Raw genomic sequence first — 22,379 nt, forward strand, 5'->3', positions numbered from 1 at the left:
TGGCCCCAACCTAACAAACAATCTCTCCCTCGCCTTCTCCCTCTCCTCCTCCCTCTCTCTCTTCTCTCTCGGAGGGTTTCTCTGTGAAATTCTCACCGATTTTCGTTTATTCTTTTACGCATTCCGGGTCGGTTTAATAGGAATGAGAGAAAATCTCCGGCAAAATATTCCGACGCCGTCTCTGCAGCCTCAGGCCATGGCCGGTTGTGGGAGCGAGTCGACTCGGACGAGCTCGGACTCGTCTGCCATCACAGCTGACACTTGCAAAGAACCTTCACGCCATTGTGGAAATGCAAAAACGGTAAATTTCGTTTTTATTTTTTATTTTTATAATAAATTTGAATTTTTCGATATTTAAATAGACAAGAAAATGATTTTTATGTTTTTGATTGGTTGAAATTACGTGTGCTATATTTTTGGTGATATTTTTTGTTCTGTTGGATTCTACAATTTTTTCTTGCATGGCATTTGATTTTTTGAATCTCTCTCTCTCTCTCAAAAAAAAAAAAAAAAAAAGTTTAGTTTCGATTGAAATGAGTAATTTAGAAAAAGAAAAAGAAAAATTTGAAATGATTGCCGCTTCTATTTTAGGTGTCTAAATTCCCTTTTAAATGTCTGAATTATCTGTGTTCACTGCAGCTCTTGTCATTTTAAATAAATATTTAAAATAGAGTGCTTCTATTTTAAATATTTATTTCCTTCAATATAAGTTATAGGTGCATTTTCTTCTCTTCTTTAATTGTTTCCTCAATTTTACACTTTAATTGCACATAAGCTGACAATCAAACATGGACTAGAATTGTATGAATTGGGAAATCAAAATATACAATGGATTATGCCTGCTTCCTATTTGAAGTCAATTTATAATGGGGTGTCTCTTTTACCCTTTTTTTTTTGGGTGCCTTAATTTCGGTTGAGTTGCACGCTTATCTTTTCCAGTATTGCTTTCACCTTCTAGTTTCTTAATTATTAGTTTGAATTGCCAGTGTGTGCAGTTTAGAGTGGAGTTTCATGAAATATCGATTATTTTGAGACCCCATATTGGCTATTTTTATGTACTTATTCCTTATGGCTCAGTTTGTTAATATTCTGAATAATCTTCTTATGGAGTGATTTTATTATCGATGGCTTTACTTGATAACAAATGGTTTGAGATATACTCTCCCCTGTCATGGTGTCCAAAGTGTTGGAAGCAACTCCAACACTTTTTTTCAAGCGAAGTTTCCCCTTAGAGTAATGTAGAACATGGCATGGTTGTGGAGGAATTTTGAGTGGAGCAAAGATGACCAGCTGTAAACAAGTGTTTTGGATCACGCAGTGGCTTGTAGCACAGTAGACAGAGCCTAAGAACATCACAACCCCCCATTCCCCGGTTCACAAGCCGGTAATATGATTATATGGATAACAAGGAGCCTAATTTTTGTATTTAGATGCCATATGAATTTATTAAAGGATATATTAGGTGATCGTATTGCCTGTAAATCCATTAATATTCTTAATTTGTATGATTTTTGCTTTATTTAGACCACCAGGACACTTGATCGTTCGAGATCGGTGACTATAAATCCTTGGCAGAGCACCATAAAAAAGCTCCAATTTGACCCAATAATAAAAGTCTTAATTCCATATCTTAACATGTAATGGACATTTGCATCAAAGGAAGGATAATTGCCAATGACACAAGTTGGTAATGAAGCTTAAATCCTCAGAAGGGTACAGCAAGAGATGCAAAGATATCTTATGGGCAATGAGACTACTTTTTTGGGTGGTGCGTGTTCCGTACTCATGATGCAAGAAGAGGATGAAACCCTTAAAAGACTGGTCTTTATTCAAATTCATTCCAAACATGTAATCACTTTATTTGATTTTTTTTTTTTGATAAGTTCAAAGACTGGTTTTTGAATAATATTTTACTTGAGACATGGATATAAGTGATCTTATTAAGGGCTATAATGTTATGACTTGTTTGAGAAAGTAGAATCACACCGTTTTTGCTTATAGCCATTGGATATCTGCCCCCTATTGAATAAGGATATACCGGGGATCCTGCACCTGGTCAGTCTCTTACTACTTAACCGCAACCTACTGGGGGATCAAGACCATTAAGAGTGGTAATAAACGGGCGATTTGCTCCCGTTTAAAGTGTGTAAAATTTGCCTTACCATAATGTATGTTGGACCTTGCAGTATTTAAGATTTCTTAGGGAGGAAACCAATTTTTTTCTCCTAGGCAGGTTTCTTTTTAATATGATGTTTATCTTCCTCAGGGAATGTTTTAGTGTTTTACCCACTGGACCACGAGCCTGGGTTCTAGTATTTGAGCTTTGCCATTTGCTTGACAGGATAAAATAAAGTCAAAAGAAAGAGGAGAAAAGCATAAAACCTAGTATCAGGATCTTCAGCAATGAGTTGGATATTAAGTTAATAATTTTTTTGTTACTTAGGATTTTTTTTCCCTTTTTAACACATTTCCTCAAAAGATAGTGATAAAGCTTGACTATTCAATTGCTGGTCAAAAGATATGAAGTCCTCCTCATATTGGTATTTTTATAGCAGGGGCAGTTGACAGAGTGGACAGATCAGAAGCACAGTTTGTATCTTAATTCCTTAGAGGCATCATTTGTTACTGACTTGCAACGTTCAATGTGTTTGCGTGGCTTGTGCTCGCAAGATAATGTCCGTGGGACATATTCACCCAAAGAACCTAGAACCAAAACTCGCAATTCTTCTGATGAGGTTAGTCAGTGAATGAGTATATCTATATCATATCTCCAGTGTGGCTGGGTTGTTGGTTATCTCATGCAAAACCCTGGTATTGTAGTCTTATTTTCTATTATTAATTTTCAGTTCATGGTTCTACGAGATGGCCGCTGGCAGAAGATCAACTTTGAAAGAAATGATAATTTGTTGGACAGCACTGCTGATTCTCATGTTGTTCTAGGAAGTCCATGGATACGACATTTTACATCTTCAGGCAAACGGTGCGCTGAGAGATCTCTTTATGTCCAAGAACATGGTGTGTTTCATCATGAAGGGACTCATTTAAAAGGGAATTTGACTTTTGCCAGTGGATCATCAAGAGGTTTGGATCATCAGGGATCTTTTGGCGGCACTACAGGTAATTTTGATTAACTTTGGTTTACCTGCAATGCCCTGCTTAGCTTGTACACCACAGCTTTTCTATGCATAATTATAACACATTCTTTCAAGTTTCAATCTCTAATCTCATTTAAAATTTAAAAACACATAATACTCCCTCCTCTCTCAAACACACACATGCAACTCTATTCTCTTGGTGAAACATAATTGTGGAAACAAAAGTTTCCAGTTTTTCAGGATGCTGACTGATGGCATGTAGGTTGTTACAGGAGTGTATCAGACTAGATACACCCCCCAAAAATGGGTGGCATACAAATTAATTTCTCTCCAATTTTTCTCAGGTTGGAATCATGAGTAAAAAAGCTCTTCACATAACTGTGTTACCACTTATAAAGGCTCTAATGGTTTAGATCTCATTAGTCTGAAGAAACAGTTGCAAATGTAAATTTGAAATTTGGTATATCTGCTCTGTTCTTGCCCAAGCACCTGGAATGTAAGGTTAGAGAACTTTAAGTAAGTTGCTTGGTTGCTCCTCATACATATATGATTTTCAAATTTATCTAACTCTCGGAGTGTGGTCGTCTGGAAGATGGCGCCTCTTTGCCTTATGTGGAGCTTTGGAGGGAAAGAAACGATAGGAACTTTGATAATCTTGAGAGGACCTTAGAGGAGCTCAAGTCCTACTTTTTTTCCCTCTTTACTTGGACAACTGCTTATTTAACACCTTTAGTTATAAGCTTTTATGATTTTCTTGTTCTCTTTTCTCTTTCGTCTTAGGTGTTCTCTTGTATACTTCCTGTGTATTAGGGTTGCGTCTCTCTGCGCTTTTTGATATATACAACTTATAAAAAATAAAAATAAAAGGATTTTCAAATTTGATTCTAACTGATGAGTCCAGGTCAAAACTTTTTTGGAATAAAGTACCCTTTCACATTTGTTTTTCTCTCAACATATAGAGAGGCGATTTATGTCTCAGCTGGAAAATAACATGCATAACGGCATAATTATCTTTCTTCCCCTCTTTTGTTTCAGCAGGTAGAAGTGTAATAAAACATTGGACTGGATGGCACAATTTGTGTGCACAGACGTAAATTACTGCATTTTTTTTCTTCCATTTATCCAGTATTTTAAATTTTCACATTCTCAGATATCTGTATTTTAAATTGAGTACAAAATGGTGGTTTGATGGCTTGTTAACATGTGCTGAACGCTTTGGGAAGTTAGATTTCATTCACAGATTTTTTTAAAAAAAAATCAAAATCAGCGAGGGAGGTAATCAGAATACTAAAGTTAGAAAGTTGGTGACTGAGAACATGTGAACTTATCCTTTTTTAAGTCAACTTTGACTTTCTACTTTCAACGAAACCTATTTTCCTTGGGTCATCTACCAATTGATTGAATAGGTAGGTCATCTACCAATTGATTGAATAGACAAAAAGATGACAACGAAACATTATAATCAAGTGCAGTTTTGAGTGTCAACATTATCTTTTCCCTTATGCAATCCCTTTTTTATAGATGACAATGTAATAGTAAGTTCTAAAACTTCTGCCTGTCAACTCTCTTATGATCTATAGATAAAAAGATATTGTACAGATATTGTGGATTTATTTTCCTGGATTCAAGCTCATAGGGCTGCAAAAGATTTCCTATGCTCTTTAGTTGGACGCATTTGATGATTTTTTAGCATATTTGCAGCATGATGCTCTATATATAAGTTAGTGCCCTTCTTTTTTTTTTTTGTTCTTTTTCTATATAACAGTACCCGCTTTTTTTCTAGTTGTTTGGGAGTAATGTATATGTTAATCCTCGTGATATTGCTTTTTCTTCTTATACATTTTTGGTTTTTCTTTGCAGAGACTTCAGATCAGAACTTTGTGGATGAAGACCAAGGAGAGAAGTCAAGCTGTGCATCTATGGTGAAAAGGTCGAAGACGACTGCAGCCGATGCTTCAAGCAGTGATCAAGTACTTACTAAAAGAAAATTTGTAACTGCCGCTTGGCTTACCTATCTCTCATAAATTTGCGATCATGTAATTGTTGGAGAGTCATCATTATTTGGAGACTAACTTTTGTCCACTCCCTAATGTGCTCATTTGCAGGTTGTGCCCCTTGGAAAGTTTCACACAACAGATGTTTCAACTGCCGATAACGCTTCATCAGAGAGGGAACAAGAAGGACGTTACGAACTGCTGTCCGAGAACCCTGAGAGCCTTGTCTGCCCGAAATCCGATCTGCATTATTTTCTGAAAGGGAGCTAAGTTATGACTTGGAATCGTAAGTTTGATAGATAATCATTGACAGTAATACACCAAAAGAATTATAGCGATAAGCATTGCAGAAGCTTTTTGAGCAACAAACTTTATAGACTTAAAGGTGACTTTTTCCAATAGAGGGTTGGTCCTGGGGTTAATGCAGTGGTAATGCCGACAAAAAGATTTTTGGCAAAACTTCAGTAGGAATAAAAAAAATTCATGTTGCTGGTGAAGTATGCTCATATGTAGTATATATCTTCGATAAGATCTATGGAGTTGGAGTTGATGAAGTTGATGAAAACACCATGTTGGTTAGGTATTGGAGATAGGATTCTGTTTTCTTTTCCTGTTCATTTCTTCAATTTTGTGTACTGAAAATTTATTACAGAGGGAAGCTTGAACTTCTATTAGACGTAGATAGTAGGAAATGCAACTAATGTATATGGTAAATGTGTGGATGCATGGAGCTGATTGTCAGTCATGTTGTTGTGCTCCACATATTTGTGTATTTCTTTTCTTTTTTTCTTTTTCCACTGAAGTTTGCAGTTCTACAAGAGCTCTTGAGCTTTCAATTGTTATTTTGATTCAAAGATTGCAAATTGTAGACAACTTTCTATCTAATATATCTATGGAAAATGAGGTTCAGCATACTTGATTAGATTCTGCGATTTTTTTGATGAAGTCTACAAATTTCATTTAGGTGTAAACTACAATGAAGTGTTGTCGTTCTGTTTTTCTTATTTGTACAATTATATAGAAATTCAGTTTTTGCACTTGTAGATGTGGATACCGTTATTTTCCAAATTTGGTTGAAGAAATTTCTTCTATTTCAATTTATTAAATTGATATGTGTTCAAAATACATGTGATTCAACTTAATAGATTGGGTTGGAGGTTAAAAATGCATATGAGAATTATATGCAATTTGAACAAATATCAGTTTAATAGATTTCTCTAACTTAGTTTGGAGAAAATTTTTATATTGTAAATATTGCATATTATCGCATTGACTATAGTGTTGACTGGATGAGAATGTTAAGTGAGCATATCTATGATTGAAACACTTGCATTGGATGTTCCTTTTGGGGGTAACAATTTATGTTCGCGTGTCGGTTCGGGTTGTATCGAAACATGTGTATAATATTATATATGCCCACTTTACTTTGATCAATTTAATTAAATAGGTTAGATCTATCAATTTTAACTAGCTAATTTTGTGTTAAGTTTATGTTGGGTTTGCGGGTTGTGTAAAAATTTGTTAGTCCTAAAGTCGTGTGTCGGGTTTAAGTTGTGTCGATGCATGAGCATAAGATATAAGATAACTATGATATGATTCTCAACTTTAACCTGTTAATTTCGTGTTGAATTCGTAGTAAGTTCTGAGATCATGTCAAAAATGATAAAGCCGTTTCTTTTAGTTGCTATCTTCAAATGTTGCACCAGATGAACAAGGATTTTCAGTGCACTTAACAACAAGCTCAACGTATAAGATTACGGTATAAACAGAATTTGTTTTAATTTTTACTCAATTTTTTTTTCTACTATAGATATTTTTTTATTTTCCCCTTGTGTTCTCTCCCTCCCCTCCTGACCCCTTTGATCTTTTTCTGTGTGTGTGTTTCTATTTACTCCATATATATATATATATATATATATATATATATATATGACTTTCCTATTAAAGAACTCTAAGACCAAGACCAATAAGGACGAGCCTCTTTGGATGTACCAAAAAGCATTGTTTGGCAACATTTTTTTTTCTTCTCCTCTTTTTGATTATTTCTTTCAAAACAAAAAATATTAACAAGTCAAAAACCACTTTCACATTTATGTCAACACTTTTTCAAATAATAATAATAATAATAATAAAAGTACAATTTAAAAAGCATTAACAAATGAAGTTCAACTAATAACTATCACCCACTCCAAAAATTAGACTAGTTATATGATGTCTCCACTTGCAAAATCCATAGGCCCCTAACAACTCTCACATAAAACAATCTTACCCCATAATTTACTACCAAATAATCATGAATAAGTTATAGTCTTTGGCATCAATAAATAAGCTTGCTTTTGGAGTAATTAAGTAAAGGAGAGAAGTAAGAGCAATTTTTATTTTTTATAAAATAATATCTACTTAAGATCAAGAAGAGCACCTACAATTCTAAACAATGCACGTGTTGTGATATTATTGGATAAAGTATAACATATCATCAATAAAAAAAAAATATGAAAAGTGGGTTAAAAGGAGTGATTGTTAAGATTGAAATTGATTGCTTTCATAAATTTTGGATAATCCAATCACCTATTTAAGCTATTTAGACAAATAAATTTGATATAAACTCTCTTACAACTGAGAAATTGTTGGAGATCCGATTAAGGGCAAGCAGCCCAGAGGTGACCCCAAACCAACGTTGATTCCTTAACGCACGCGCGGAGCCTTTCTACGTCATCTCTGAATTGAATATTGATATGATGCAACAGTATTTCTCGGTTGACTTTGAATGCGAAAAAATCGTTGCCTGACCATCGGGTCTTGCTTCTTTTAGAGAGCAACATCTCCATTTTTCGTTTCTAAAGCTTTTATCTGCAGAGCTCCCAACAAACACACTTCGAGTGAAAGCTCCAATTTTCCCGAGTTTCTCTTACGTTTTCTCTCCCACTTCCCTGGGAAAGAGAGAAGGAAAATCACACCCGAAAGAGAACAGAGAGGGGGGGTTTTGATTTGATGGGTGTTTTGTCAAACCTAAGAGGGTCAAAAACGGGGACGACGACGGCGACCCAAGATGGCTTGCCCATTTCAAATGGGTTTTCGTCGATACCCAAGAAGAAATGGTCCAATCTGATGCCTCTACTGGTGGCTATTGTGGTCGTGGCAGAAATCGCCCTCCTGGGTCGGCTCGACATGGCCAAGAACGCCGCGCTGGTCGATTCCTGGGCCGACTTGTTCTACCGGTCGCCGCCGCAGGACGATTTCCCGTTGGAGTCGTTTGCTAGCGATCGGGTTTCGGAGCCGGAGAGTTGCGAGGAGTGGTTGGAAAGAGAGGACGCTGTTGTTTATTCAAGGGACTTTGGGAAAGACCCCGTCTTGGTTACTGGCGCTGAAAAGGTTTAAGCATTTCTGCCATTCCTTGTTCTTGTGTAGTTTTTGTTTCAAAGCTAATTGATTTTGATGGAAAATTTTCTGGGATGTTGTTATATAGTTGTATTTTTGGCGCATTATGATTTTTCACTGTGAATTTGAAAATGGATAGCGGTGGAAATCTGAAATTTGTTATCAGTTTAGCAAATTAATATTTTGGCTAACTAATTCGATGTGGATCATTAGGACCTTTGAAATTTATGTTACCGTAATTGTGGGATGTGGATGCTAGTTCAAGCTATTTATCTTGCATAGAAATGGTAGCTAAATGTGGTAGAGTGTTGTTGTGGGCTCATCATTTTGCTTAGTATAGCTATTTGTAACTGTTAGTAATTCGGTTCTGAGCGATAGACGGATAATCTAAAAGCTTAGAAGAAAAAGAGGACAGATAATCTAAAAAGCAAAAAAAAAAGTTTGTGCTCTTTAACTGGACCTTTCTCCTTTTCTTATCTTCTAACATATTTGATATAACTTCTAAACTATGGATCTGTTGCAGTGTCCTCTCTACTAAAATTTCTCTAATTTCCCTTATGTACTTAACCTTAAAATTCGCTTGCAAATTAAATTATCATATAATCATGTGCATATTTTCTTTTTTGCTTCGTGATTACACAACACATGAATATTCAGAATAAAATATGACCAAAAATTGGGAAAATTTTGACAGTAGGACAGATTGTAACTAATTGCATAATTTAAAGTATTGATTGTTAACATTTAAAGTTTAGGTGGAAATTGCAAATGATCGTATAGTTTAAGGTGGAAAGTGCAACTTACCCTTTAGTTTATTGTTCTTGTCAATTTGTGAGATAATCCTTCTAGCTCTGGAGGCTTTTTTGAGTTGATTTTTTAGGGAGATTTGACAAGGATCTTTGAAAAGTAACTTAATTCATTTTTTAAAGTAATGTAGTTTGCTTATGTTGTGATGTATATTCTTAATTTCTTTGTGTTCACTTCTACATAGGAGTGGAATTCTTGTTCTGTTGGGTGTCAGTTCGGATCTAATCCCAGCAAGGTTCCTGATGCTGCATTTGGTTTAGCTCAAACAACTGGAACAGCTTGTGTTCACCGATCAATGGAATCAGCTCAGTACTATTCAGAGAATAATATTGCTCTGGCACGACGGTGGGTAAGCACAATCTTATACGGCTTCATTGCATTATGGAAAACTATATGTTTTCCTTCAGTTTAGGAACAAATAAAATTACATTTTCAATTGAGTTTGAAGTTTTTAAGAGCCTTATTTTTGCTTCTTTTGTGGGAATAAATTATGTTTTAGTCTGGTTTGTTCATTAATAACTTGACTAGGAGCACACCCACCCGCTTTTAGCTTGTAGTTTCACTCTTACTTTTGCCTTAGGTTCTACTTCATTTGTAAAGAGCGTTTTTTCATATTTTGAAAGAAAGATGTACAGTGGTGGTCTTCTTGTAAATCTTGAGGGCTGAGCTAGGCACTGGCTACAGGGCAACCGACGGTCACTTTTTTTTTTTTTTATTCCTTTTCTCATTTTTTTTAGGCGGGCATGCGTGAAAAACATAATTATGTTCATAGTGGAACTTTGTTTTTTCATTTTTTAGCATCTTATTTTCATGTTTTTATGCCTACCAAAGTAAAAGATCATTTCAATATTTGTCTGGACAAAAATCTTTTGGGTAGGTAATAAGAAACTTCATTAGAAAGAGAAGAACCGTGAGTACACAGTTTATCAGGAGGTTCTCCGAAGAATTACAATCTGAGGTTCAATAACAAAAATGTCTAGAAAAGAAGAAATAGAATACTGTTAAGCCCAGCCAACCAGTCATACAATGATCTCAAAAAGAGAGATCTTAGTGCATTCAAGGAGAGCTTAGCACCATTGAAGGTCCATTATTCCCTTCTATCCAATTGATATTTTTCTGGACAAAAACATCTTGCAATGCAATTTAAACACTATAACCATTCTGAAATTTGCAAGAATTGGGAAAAACTACTCTTGACATAAAATTAGGTCAAATAAAAGATAAAATGGGTTTGTTAGAGAACCATCTGCAGTGTAATTCACTTCTACTCACAAATCCCACACAATACTAGTCAACAATATGTCGAATGCGAATCCCATTCAACACTTCCAAATGGTATAAAGTGCAATATGTTTGAAGCTGTTGAATTTCCGAGACGTGTTAAATGCTGTTGGGAAAAGGATAATGTGGAACGCACTATCTGCATTTAGGCAGATGGCTAAAATAACCTTCTATGATCCTTCCTCAACCACATATCTTTCTATTTTTTTGCGGATTAGTCAAAGTTGAATCCTTTTTTCCCTGCCAATGATTGTTAGTAAAACTAATATTCTCTTTTTGTTGTATTAGGAGGGGATATAATATTGTGATGACAACTAGTCTTTCATCAGACGTTCCTGTTGGATATTTTTCCTGGGCTGAGTATGACATCATGGCACCAGTGCAGCCAAAGACGGAGAATGCCCTTGCTGCTGCTTTCATTTCAAACTGTGGTGCTCGCAATTTCCGCTTGCAAGCTCTTGAAGCACTTGAAAAGACTAAAATCAAGATAGACTCTTATGGTGGTTGCCATAGAAACCGTGATGGAAGAGGTGCACATTTCAAATATTTTTGACAATTTTTAAACATTATGTTTGAACTGATTTTTTTTCATCTGTTAAGTAAATCTAAAGTTTAGAGCATTCTTTTTAAGATGGCAAATACTTTCTATTACAATTTTTCCTGCAGTCCAGCTCACCAAGTATTTGCTTTTCAAACCAATTTCATGCCTTTTACCTTGTAGATGATAGTTCTTGTTGTGTCCAAATATGATATGTAATACTTTTTTCATTGGTGATCTTCTTGATATATTATTCTAAAACCTGAGGCTCCACCAGCTTACTGCACGTCTCATAATTATGGAGACAACTCGTTTTGAGAGCAGTGCTGTCTTTGAATTTTGATTCTGGCTTAAATATATATAGAGGTCTCTACCTGTCTTTAAAGTTGGAATTGTTCCATAATAACACTTGTTGATATTGGAAGCAAGTATTGCAAGCAAATTGGGGAATGACTACTTGAAATGCTTACTTTAAAATAAAAATAAATAGAAGAGATTTTCTCAGGTTAAGTCTGTTCTGTACAGATAGTCTCTTCAGGTTCTGTACGGAAGGCTGCTGAATCTACGTCCTTAGTGAACTGTACATATATTAGTTGTTCTCAAAAGAAAATATGCATGTACAAAAAAGGACAGAACATAGACCAATGTGTTTTTTAAGGTTTGCAACAACTTCAAAATTAACTGGTCTGATGTTTCCTTTATAATGTTTCTTACGTTTTACTAATATTTTCTTCTAGCTAACAATTTTATCCATAAATTTACTGTTAAATTTATATATGTTTTTTGCAGTGGACAAAGTAGAAACTCTGAAACGCTATAAATTTAGTTTGGCTTTTGAGAATTCCAATGAGGAGGATTACGTCACTGAAAAATTCTTCCAGTCTCTTGTTGCTGGTATGCAATCTACTTGTCTCTCTCAAATCCTATTTATAATATAGCTGTATATCCCATATTGCCTTTGTGCCATCATTATATTTTAATGTGTTTGATAAATACTTCAGTCCATTCTTCCCCAGCTCCCGGCCCCACTTTTTCCTATTGTTGGTTTGCTCCTGCTTGTGATATTTGGTTGAAGTTCAATTCCATTCTTCCTCAATCTTCTGTGTCGAAGTTATACAATTTGGGATAAATCAGGATTGTGTGATTAAAAAACTTGAGAAATTGTGTTAGCAATATATTTAAAAAATTAGGGCCTTGTTTGGCAAACTTTTACAAAACACTCTTTGCTTTTTGAACATTATAGAACACTTTTCAGACCATAATTATCCAAGTGAATTTGTCAGATGTGGTCTTTAACAGTTATAGAATTATTCTCAGTACATAGAATTCCCAATATTTGTGAATAATTTGCGAATATTATTGATATATATGGAAAAAACGAGTGACAGATGCTTAAAGAAAATCTATAAACTGACTAAGCAATATGGCAATTATCATGGTGCTGATATTGGAAATTGGTACTAATTATCCATAGGTTCTGTCCCTGTGGTGGTTGGTGCTCCGAATATTCTAGATTTTGCTCCTTCTCCTAGTTCAATTCTACATATCAGGGAGCTTGGAGATGTTGAGTCAGTTGCCAAGACCATGAAACACCTCGCAGAAAATCCCGAGGCTTACAATCAGTCATTGAGGTAAAATTCAATTTTAGACTGTTCAATATTGATGATGCTTTTACTTTCTTTTCTAGTGAGTACATGCTGGGGACTTATTTCTTATGTTCTTCTAATTGGTGTCCTCATTAAGGGTCTTGTTAACTATAAGACTTCTGTTGATTAGGTGGAAGTATGAGGGTCCATCTGATTCTTTCAAAGCGCTTGTGGATATGGCAGCAGTACACTCATCATGCCGCCTTTGCGTTCACCTGGCAACAATTATTCGAGAGAAAGAAGAACAGAGCCCAGGGTTCAAGAAACGGCCCTGCAAGTGCACCAGAGGCTCAGAAACTGTGTATCATCTTTATGTAAGAGAAAGGGGGAGGTTTGAGGTGGAGTCCATTTTTTTAAGGTAACCTCATTGCATTTCATTGCTGATGTTCCTTTTTTCATTTTTCATAATATAGTATGGAATCAAATAACTTTTTTTCTGGCAAAATATTTACCCTTTTTTCCTTCATCTGGAGATAAAAAACACATTAATTGAACTGCTTGGATGACTATAGTTGCTTGACTCTTTTAATTTTTAGTTTTTTTCTGCTTTAGCAAGATGTATGTACTCTAGGCATGGAAGAACTTGGTTCTAAATAACAATTTCATCTCCATGCAACGACCAAATTTTCCAAAGTCTTTATGTTTCTGAGGGATGAAAACTCATTTTGGACTTTGATGGGCAGGTCTGGGAATGTAACTCTGGAGGCCTTGGAGTCTGCGGTGCTCTCAAAGTTTAGCTCGCTGAAACACGTACCAATTTGGAAGGTGGAAAGACCTGAAAGCATCAGAGGAGGGGATGAACTAAAAGTCTATAGAATTTATCCTGTCGGCATGACACAGAGGCAAGCTCTGTATACCTTTAGATTCGAAGGGGATGGTGATTTTAGAAGCCATGTGAAAAGAAATCCTTGTGCAAAGTTTGAAGTAATATTTGTCTAGATTGAAGTTTGCTCTCTCAACTTCAAGCTTGGACTTGCTGATTTCAGCATTTTCTGCTGAAATATTTTCAGAGGTCAAGGTGCTTTCATTTGAGCATAATGTTTTCATCATATGCTTCATCATCTTTGTACATGTTCCGGTAACCGATGAAATGCAAGATTTTAGGGAGGAAAATGACTAGAGTATGTACTGAGAGGGTGAGCCTCTTGATGCAGGTGGATCCTTAAGCATATTGGAAATATTCTGAGTTCATATTTAAACTCTTAGGCGCATGAGAAATTATTTGGGACAGTCCAATTTGATTTAAGGGTATCCCCTTTGTAGAGCAATTATGCTCTATCTTGAGCATCCTCCATAGAACCTTGATCTTGAGATCTGTGATTGGTCTGAGACTTTAATGAAATTTTATTAGCGCATTTGAAACTGTGGCTCTTCCAACTTTTTTTAAAGTCATTTACGGCCGAGAACAATTTTTTACACGATTCACTTACTCGACATGAACCTAATATAAAATTAGTAAGTTATGGTTGAAAAATTTGACCCGTTTAATTAAATAGGTTAGGCTATGGTTAACCTATTCAATCTTTAAGTTTTATATTCATGTATCGACATAATTTGAACTTTACACTTGACATTTAGGATTAATAATGTTTTTTTATACAACTTGTGAACATGATACGAAATTAACACAAAATTAGTTGTGAGGGCTTAACTTTTTTAATTAAATGAGTTGAATTATAATTAATCAATACAATTTTATACCTAGGACTCGATACAACTCAAATTGAATCTAATACTTGAACAAAAATTGCCCTCAAGTCAAATCAGCATCTACTAGACTTTTTGTCACCTTTAAATGTAAATGGAGTGTCAGGAAAGACTCAGCCCTGGCTGCATCCAATCTCAAACTCTGATGCTTTTCATACAAGTAACAGGACCTGTTTTTGAGTTTCAGATTCTATTCTGTTGTACCATATCTTTGCTTTATTACAAACAAGGAAACCAATCCTCTCTGAACATCCCAGTTACAAACATGTTCTTTAAACTGCAAGAATATTGGAAATTTTATGATAACTGCATCAATTTAAAACAACATTACAGATACCCGGCATTTCTTTTAGTCAAAATTGGCATAATGATTTGATCTTGATGACAGAAATTTTTACAATTTCATGCTGTATACTCAGGAATAAAACTGAAGTGATACTTTCATTTCTCCCAAAATTTCAACAAACATAAAACAAAAACGTGTGACTGCTCTTAAAAACTCCTTTTTTCTCCTTTAACCGAAGCCAGAAATAATCTTGATGTCTTCAATTTGCCTCTGGGAGATGAAAACTTTTACTTGGTGAGGATGGAAAAGCAAGCATAATTGCAACCTAATTCAAGCCCTCCTAACCAATGCTTTCAACAATGGCTTAGTCCATGTCCAACTGCTTCTACCCAAATGATTGGCATCAAAGAGAGAGTATATTGGGTGGAGACTGTGGAGATCCAGTTTCAAGTAAAAAGCTCCTACTACAATATGACCTAGATGTACTTGAGGAAGAAGCAAGATATCTTCCATCTCCACTGTGAAAGATTGCATCATGCCTATGCATTTTCCCCTTGCTTGTCCTTCCTCTCCCTTCAGTTCCTTCATACTCTTCATCTTCCAATGCTTGTAAAAGGCTGTTTTGCATTGGGTCAGAACTCTCATATAGAAGCCTAAGAATCTGTTTAATCGAAGGCCGAGCTCGGCCTTCTCTCTGGGTACACCATCTGACAATAGAGACTACTGTTTGAAGTTGGTCTAAGTCACAAGAATCCCTGATACTAGGATCCAATAGCTCAGGTAGCCTTGATTCTGATGCAGTGTAAGTTTGGGACCATTCCACTAGATTCTTATTGTCTTGTATTGCTCGTCTTGCAGTCACTATCTCCAGCAGTAGCACGCCATAGCTGTAAACATCGCTTTTCTCAGTGAGTTCTTGAGAGACAACATATTCAGGATCCATATAACCTGGAAGCCATCCAACATTTAGATCTCTTTAGCACAAAAAATAGATAATTCATGTTCAAGCGGTCATATGGCTTTTCCCTGACCTGGAGTCCCCCGGATAACAGTATTTACTGGCTCAAAACAAATAGAACCATCTTTCGAAGCATGTGCAAGGCCAAAATCTGCAACCTGGAAAACAAGACAGCATTTGTACACATTATTCCAAAACTTTTGACATGGTGCTTGAATGTATACATTTTTGTTTTAGGATGCAGAATTCCAACAAAAGAAAAAGAAATGAAGGAATTACGGACACATTTCTCCAGAAAAGAAAACTCTTTTGATTTATTTTGACACAAACATGTGCCCTCTTCCTGAAAGTACTCTGGTTAAAAAAGAGCGAATTGAGAGATACAAAAGTGAAGAACACTCCTGAACTCTATTTAGATAAAATGTCATCTCTTTCGGTACACTAATTAAGGATTCAGAATTATGTACAAAAGCTACATGTGCATCCAACATATAGACTACCTTAGCCACGAAGTTCTCATCTAGTAAAATGTTGCTGGACTTAATATCTCTGTGGCACAGAGGAGGATCACAATAGAAATGGAGGTACTCCTGCGTGTGAGAACAGCAAATAAGAAAAGCAATTCTGTAAGATATTAATTTAGTTTTACATAGATCTGAAAATTAACAAAAGCTAAGCAACCAGCCAAAGAGATGAGCATAATTCTGTAGATTACCAGAGCATTAGCCACGTCTATAGCAATCTGCATTCTAGTCCGCCAACTGAGAGGAGTTCTACCAGGAGCTGCACAAACATGAGATCAAATTCATTAAGATAAACAGGCATCAAATAAGGGGGCTTTAGATGGGAAAATTTAATAAAGAAAACAAGAAGGGATAAAGGAACAAGTTCTTTTGTTAATCTGTCTTCTATAGAATTTTTACGCTTGATTGGGCACACGCTTATGTGTGTGTGTGTGTGTGAGTGAGAGAGAGAGAGAGAGAGAGAGGGCTCGGCCAAAGGAGGGGTGGGTCAGAAAAGAAATTGAAGCACGAAGCATACCATGAAGATGATCCTTTAAGCTTCCATTTGCCATATACTCATACATGAGAAACCTGCCATGAAGCAAACAAAAATATTTAATGTTGCCAATACATGAGGGGCATCACTCAAGAGGATGCATAGACGAACTACCTCTCATGTTTTGCAATGCAAAAGCCCCTTAGAGAAACAAGGTGACGATGATGCAGTCTAGCAAGAAGCTCAATCTCTCTGCAGAAATCATCCTCCCCCTGCTTCGAAACTTTGTTCATACGTTTTACTGCTGCCACTATGCCATCACTAAATTGAGCCTTGTAAACTGTTCCAAATCCTCCTTGCCCAATGACTGTGTTGAAATTGTCTGTTGCCTTCTTTATCTCCTTATAGGTGAATTTTCGGAACATAGATGAAGGAACTACACTTGACCCCGAATCCCAAAAAAATACCCCCCAAACCCCCAAAAGACAAAAAATGATAAATAATATGTTGATATATGGGAATGTCAAGGGTGGAAGTGTCCATAAAAGATTCAGGGCCATACCTTCCTGAAATTTTCGCACAGGCCGAGGAGGAAAAGCTTTTGAAGATGTCTTATCCATATTTTCAGAATCCTCCAGCTCTCTGTTTTTCCTGCGAATAAGAAATACCAAGACTACCAGCATCATAACAGCAACTGCTGTAACAGCAATCCCGACACCTGGAATCAATGTCAGGTGATAGCGATGGTGGTTTTTAGTTGAGGCTATACCCAACATTAGTTGGTGTGGGCTCTCAGCAACCAATGGACTTGGAGAAGCCACAGGCTGCAAAGATGGGGCCGGTTCTGAAACTGGGATCAGATCAGAAACAAATGATCATCAGAGACAAAAGCACCACAATAGGAACCCCCAAAAAAATAATCAGAAAAGCTACAAAAATGTATGAAACTTTGCGAAATGATAGTTAGATGAGGCAACAGATCTTTTCATTATTTTATTCTCTTTTTATTCTCGAGTATAACTGGCTTTTGTTAAGTACTTAATGAAAAGTATTTCCCTAGTAAACTACCCAACTCAGTCGCTGCTTGTTCAACCGGAGTTATTTGTGTAAAAAAAAGTTCTAACTTTTAACCAATTGGGGGATAAAGAATCGTATTGATGCCAGTCAAATATTAAAAAAATTGTTTAGATTTAAGAGTAAACTGCCTAATTTTAAACATGGTAGAGTGACGCTTTTGGGGTGGCTTGGCCCCCACAAATGGCCAGGGGGTGGTTCGGCCACCCACCACCCCCAGCCATTTTGGGGGTGGTTCAACCACCCCAGATATCATATATAAAAGATCTATTTCTCCAACCCTCCTTTTCAGAATATATATTAGTAATGACATAGCAAATGGATGAACGACTCGATCATATCTCATCAAGAAGGACCCATTATACTTGAACATGTGAGTCACTATAACCACGTTTACCATTATCCTACTACCTATAAGTAAGAGTTTGACATTCCTGAAGGTGAAAACATAAAAATAAAGAAAATAATGCAGATAGATAGGTTCTGATGGACATTTCAGTGCATTATTTCAATTTCAAAAGCAGAAATGCCAAATCCCTATGAAATACAATATAGGAGTATATAAGAAACAGGAGCTTTTGCACCATCAGCACGAGCTGGTATTTCTCAACACATAAACACCCACATACTAAAAATCCATTATTTTCCAAGATTATTGGTTTAGACTTGGTTGACTTCAGTATTCATACCTGGAAGTGTGCTGATCCCTTGAACTCCAAAGAAACAGCTTGCAGTTTCGACAGACGAAATGCCATCAACTTGGCTTGCAATTGCAACAAAAGTTGCATCACGGCACGTACTCAGTGTCATATTATCTTCAGTTCCTATCAGAAGATGAAGGTATGTGATGCTAGCATTTACACATTTCTTGCAATTACTTTCCTCTGAAAGTGGCATTTTGCAATTTGCAGCCACATCCACAAATTTTGGAGACTCCAACATCTGGGTGACAGTTGTCCGACCCTCACACTCATAATTAACTGGAACTTTTGTTCCGAACCCGCAAAACGCTGTTGCATTTCGTGTAACTCCATACAGGTCCAAAGTTTCTGATATGGAATGTAGGCAGATTTCAGACGTATTTGCAGCAACCCCTAGGTTGCCTGTGGCATTTGCATAGCGAGCAATAGAAACTGCAATAAACGCATTAATGTAGCGGCAACACTTTCCTCTGTCATCTTTAGTGGAGCACATTGAGGCGACCATGGTGAAATTAGATCCGGTCAGATCTAAGGGGCAATCTGCAAAAATTAGTGAAGGTAATTATCAAACATGAGAAGTTCTCTGATTTACAAGTCATTATCTGCAGCATGCACAATTGATTATCTATTCAAAACGCAGGAAACTTCTCATAAAGAAAAGTTGGCAAAACATCAATCTGATTTACATAACTTCCTCACAAAGTGAACTTAAAAAAGTTATATTTATTCAGTAGTCCCTAGGAGAAGTTGTATGGCTAGATAACATGTAAAATCCTTTTCTTTTTAACCCCAAGGGGCAGCACAATAGGCCAGGATCATGCCTCATAAGGTGGAGGCCATTGGTTTGACTCTTTCCCTTCCCCTCCCCCTTGGGGCCACTCTCTTATCCCAAAAAATAGGCCAATTTTTTTTTTTGCCACGCTGCCGTTATGCCCAACATGGATGTATTGGACCCAACACCCATGTTGCAGTCTCGTTCTTTTCCTTCCTTTCTTTTTTTTTCTCCTGCGCTGACAGAGTTGATGCTCATTATCCATGTCCAAAACCACACCATAAAATCCATTAAGCATGATCTTCAGAAAATAATGACCCAATAGTATGACGTATGATGTATCTAATATCAATTCAGGAGCTCCCAACCACTATTTCAAACAAGTTCAGGGATATGAAATTTCTAAACAAAAAAAAAAAAAGAGCACTGCAAATGCTTGTAGCCCAGATAAAAACAATAGAAATGGCTTCTAGAACTAGATGGAAGTGTAGAGAAATAAGAAAACTTTACAAGATTCGAACTTCGTGAAGAAGTTTTTACACATCTTCCAAAATTTCTTAATGCTTATTAATGCTTTTCTTAGGAGTTCTTCAAACCCTGAATTCTTTCCTACACATGTGCATCCTTGCAAGCTTTATTCAGAACCCAAACATAATAAGGCCCAATACAACAAAACGATTTTTTTCCATCGCATTCACAAAAAAGCACAAGCAAAAATCTCGCAAACCAAAAGAACCCAGCTGCATAGTCATCACCTACAGTGCAAATTCGTGAGACAAACCCAAAAATGACAGAAAAAGGACACATTGAAATGCCCATTAAGCTAAAACCAGAAAGAAATACAGTTTTAGAAATTACAATGACTCAAAATTAACACATAACGCAGACAATACCCAGTCCCACATAAACAACAACATACAATGTAACGCTAAAATCTCAGAACAAAAATAAAAACCCAAATAAAAGAATAACTCAGATTATCAGTTAAAACCCATTTTCAGAACCACCATTTTAACCAAAATAGGCCGCAGAAACCTCCCCCCATAACATCAAATAAACGAGGACGAAATAGAGAAACAAACAAAGGTAGTTTTTTAAATAATACTCCTAACAACAAGGAGGTTAAAGAAAGAAGAAGCTAACGAATCAAGTGTAAGAACAAAAAAGTGAAGCTTGGAAACAAGGAAAAAAATCAACTAGAACTAACCAGCCATTATTAGAGGAGGCTGCATTCCAAGAAACGAAAGGAAACCCAGCAAAAAGAGCGTCGCGAACATTCCCATGACTCAGACGAAGAAGGAAAGTCGCCCCCACAGAGACAGAGAGAGGAAGAAAGAGAGAAAGAGAGACGGCAGTGTGAGAGTGTGAAGGCAATGAGAGCGAGTTTTGACCGTTTGTGTGGAAAAATGCCCCACACACTCACTATCAGTCTTTTCTCCGTCCCTCGAATTCTCAAACATGCTTCCCAACTTAATGCACAATTTGCACAGCAAAAGCACTGTGGGGTTCGTTAATAGCAGATCTGTGTTCCCTTTGTTCTTCCATTTTTATTTATTTTTTTTATTTAAGCACATTTTTAATCTAAAATTATATTGAAAAATTTCACTCTAATTTTATTTCTGTATGTGTAATTTCTATGATATTTCTGACATTGTTTTTTAGAGAGCTTAACATTTTAGAATGTAGGCCAGAATTACATAATTTAAAGAAAAATGTCGCATGCTCTTTAAAATACACGTGAGAATCAAGTGTTGTAACTTGTAAGAATATATGTAACGTGTTCTGTTAATCTTGTTAATAATCACTATGTGAGAAACGCATACTGTAATAATAGATGTAATCTAATAAACTAAGTTGGCGAAAAACTGTCATTTTTCAATAGAATATTTCTTTTTTTATCTTTGCGCAATAAACAAAATGACAGAACAAGTGTCGTAGTTTTTCAACCGTCCATATTTTATTCCAAGTTTTTCATGAAAAGATAGTGGGGGTAAAGTTAAATTGGACCGTTGAAAAAACTAAAACACATATGTTAGTAATGTTTTTTTACAGCACTTAAAGTGAAATCCAATCAATTATTCCATTAAGATAGATCCAATGCATCTAGCAACAACTTGTTTCTTATGCAAGTGCTATGCATAGGTTCCATAGGTGATATTAATGTGAATAAAGATGGATAACGTTTTCTTTTAACTCAGTGTATTAAATTTTTATTTGTTCTCAAGAGTACGTGATTTTCATATATATTTCTAAAAAATCATCTAATAATAGGAGTCATATACTGTAAAGACAGATAATCGAATAGATTGAGTTTGAGAAATTTCTTCTATAAAAAAAATTTGTTTTTTTTGGTTTGGAAATTTTGAGTTGCCAAATGCATGTTTTTGTCTTTCTTGTTTGTTTTTCTCAATTGAAAAATGCATGATAATCAACAAAACACCATTTTAACTTTTTAAGATGATGGTTCCAATCTTCATGTGCTTACTGATTTGGCAGCATGTAAGAAATTCCAAAGAATAGGCGTAGGGGTTGAGTTGAGTGTAGCTTGGGTGGGCCCCACGACTGTTGATTAGCGTGACGAGACAGCAAACCCCAAGCAAAAAGAGAACCCAGCATGACTAATCTTTATGGGCACGGGTCTTTGGAACATTATAAATAATAACGTTTAATGGATTTTAATATATATATATACATAGTATTATAAAGTAATGTTACTATAGTTAGCAATTCTGAGTAATAAATTAATTGTAATCTTACTTTAGAAGTTATATTTTTATCTCATCATTATCTAACCTTATTGATGTGACAGCTTTGTTGAGGTTTAATAATGCTCTGCTTTACTTACTTAGATGGCTTTTAGAACATGACTTGCGAAGTACCACATTGAATGCCATAAAATGTTTTGGCTTCCCTCACTAAACACTAATTGATTTTCAGATAAGATGATTGAAGATCCGATCCAACAAATAGTATCAAAGTCAATAATGTCTCGCTCTGTTCACTTGAATGGCTTTTAGAACATGTATTGCAGGATACGATTACGAATGCCATAAAAGGCTTTTGCTTCCTTTACTAAACACCAATTAATTTTCAGATGAGATGATCAAAGACCTGATCTAACAAGTTTGAATCAACCCTTATAT

At 35.9% G+C, this 22,379-nt stretch overlaps 3 protein-coding genes across 5 annotated transcripts; 2 read left to right on the forward strand and 1 right to left on the reverse strand.

Annotated features, from left to right (window-relative positions):
• The first annotated feature begins 28 nt into the window (after positions 1–28).
• LOC132180025 (cold-regulated protein 27) lies at positions 29–6,016 on the forward strand. 3 transcript variants are annotated; one of them, XM_059592865.2, is made up of 5 exons: positions 29–301; positions 2,553–2,735; positions 2,847–3,117; positions 4,956–5,086; positions 5,201–6,016. In XM_059592865.2, exons 1-5 carry the CDS (start codon positions 143–145, stop codon positions 5,357–5,359), a joined length of 903 nt encoding a protein of 300 aa, XP_059448848.2. In that variant the 5' UTR covers positions 29–142; the 3' UTR covers positions 5,360–6,016. The 3 variants fall into 3 exon arrangements, with proteins under 3 accessions (XP_059448848.2, XP_059448850.2, XP_059448849.2); XM_059592867.2 differs by having other exon boundaries at positions 4,956–5,065; XM_059592866.2 differs by having other exon boundaries at positions 2,556–2,735.
• A 1,735-nt stretch (positions 6,017–7,751) lies between these two features.
• On the forward strand, positions 7,752–14,044 carry FUT12 (fucosyltransferase 12). The gene is made up of 7 exons (XM_059591612.2): positions 7,752–8,461; positions 9,459–9,619; positions 10,844–11,085; positions 11,883–11,987; positions 12,568–12,724; positions 12,870–13,097; positions 13,423–14,044. The coding sequence occupies exons 1-7, from the start codon at positions 8,081–8,083 to the stop codon at positions 13,676–13,678; spliced, it is 1,530 nt and encodes a 509-aa protein (XP_059447595.1). The 5' UTR covers positions 7,752–8,080; the 3' UTR covers positions 13,679–14,044.
• An 812-nt stretch (positions 14,045–14,856) lies between these two features.
• LOC132179774 (putative receptor-like protein kinase At1g49730) lies at positions 14,857–20,638 on the reverse strand. The gene is made up of 9 exons (XM_059592544.2): positions 20,444–20,638; positions 18,453–19,004; positions 17,252–17,539; positions 16,864–17,125; positions 16,732–16,784; positions 16,406–16,473; positions 16,191–16,280; positions 15,764–15,848; positions 14,857–15,680 (listed from the first exon to the last, which is right to left on the reverse strand). Exons 1-9 carry the CDS (start codon positions 20,517–20,519, stop codon positions 15,136–15,138), a joined length of 2,019 nt encoding a protein of 672 aa, XP_059448527.1. The 5' UTR covers positions 20,520–20,638; the 3' UTR covers positions 14,857–15,135.
• Between the last annotated feature and the right edge of the window lie 1,741 nt (positions 20,639–22,379).

The sequence above is a fragment of the Corylus avellana genome, chromosome 4, assembly GCF_965113065.1.
Source record: "Corylus avellana chromosome 4, dhCorAvel1.hap1.2, whole genome shotgun sequence".
NCBI lineage: Eukaryota > Viridiplantae > Streptophyta > Magnoliopsida > Fagales > Betulaceae > Corylus > Corylus avellana.

Coding starts and splice junctions, on each gene's coding strand:
- FUT12 (XM_059591612.2), top strand. CDS start 8,081: ATGGGTGTTTTGTCAAACCTAAGAGGGTCAAAAACGGGGACGACGACG. Junction 11,988..12,567: donor CTTCCAGTCTCTTGTTGCTG/GTATGCAATCTA, acceptor AATTATCCATAG/GTTCTGTCCCTGTGGTGGTT. Junction 13,098..13,422: donor GTGGAGTCCATTTTTTTAAG/GTAACCTCATTG, acceptor TTTGATGGGCAG/GTCTGGGAATGTAACTCTGG.
- LOC132180025 (XM_059592865.2), top strand. CDS start 143: ATGAGAGAAAATCTCCGGCAAAATATTCCGACGCCGTCTCTGCAGCCT. Junction 302..2,552: donor ATTGTGGAAATGCAAAAACG/GTAAATTTCGTT, acceptor GTATTTTTATAG/CAGGGGCAGTTGACAGAGTG. Junction 2,736..2,846: donor CTCGCAATTCTTCTGATGAG/GTTAGTCAGTGA, acceptor ATTAATTTTCAG/TTCATGGTTCTACGAGATGG.
- LOC132179774 (XM_059592544.2), bottom strand. CDS start 20,519: ATGGGAATGTTCGCGACGCTCTTTTTGCTGGGTTTCCTTTCGTTTCTT. Junction 17,126..17,251: donor TGTGCGAAAATTTCAGGAAG/GTATGGCCCTGA, acceptor GGTCAAGTGTAG/TTCCTTCATCTATGTTCCGA. Junction 15,849..16,190: donor ATGAGAACTTCGTGGCTAAG/GTAGTCTATATG, acceptor CTTGTTTTCCAG/GTTGCAGATTTTGGCCTTGC.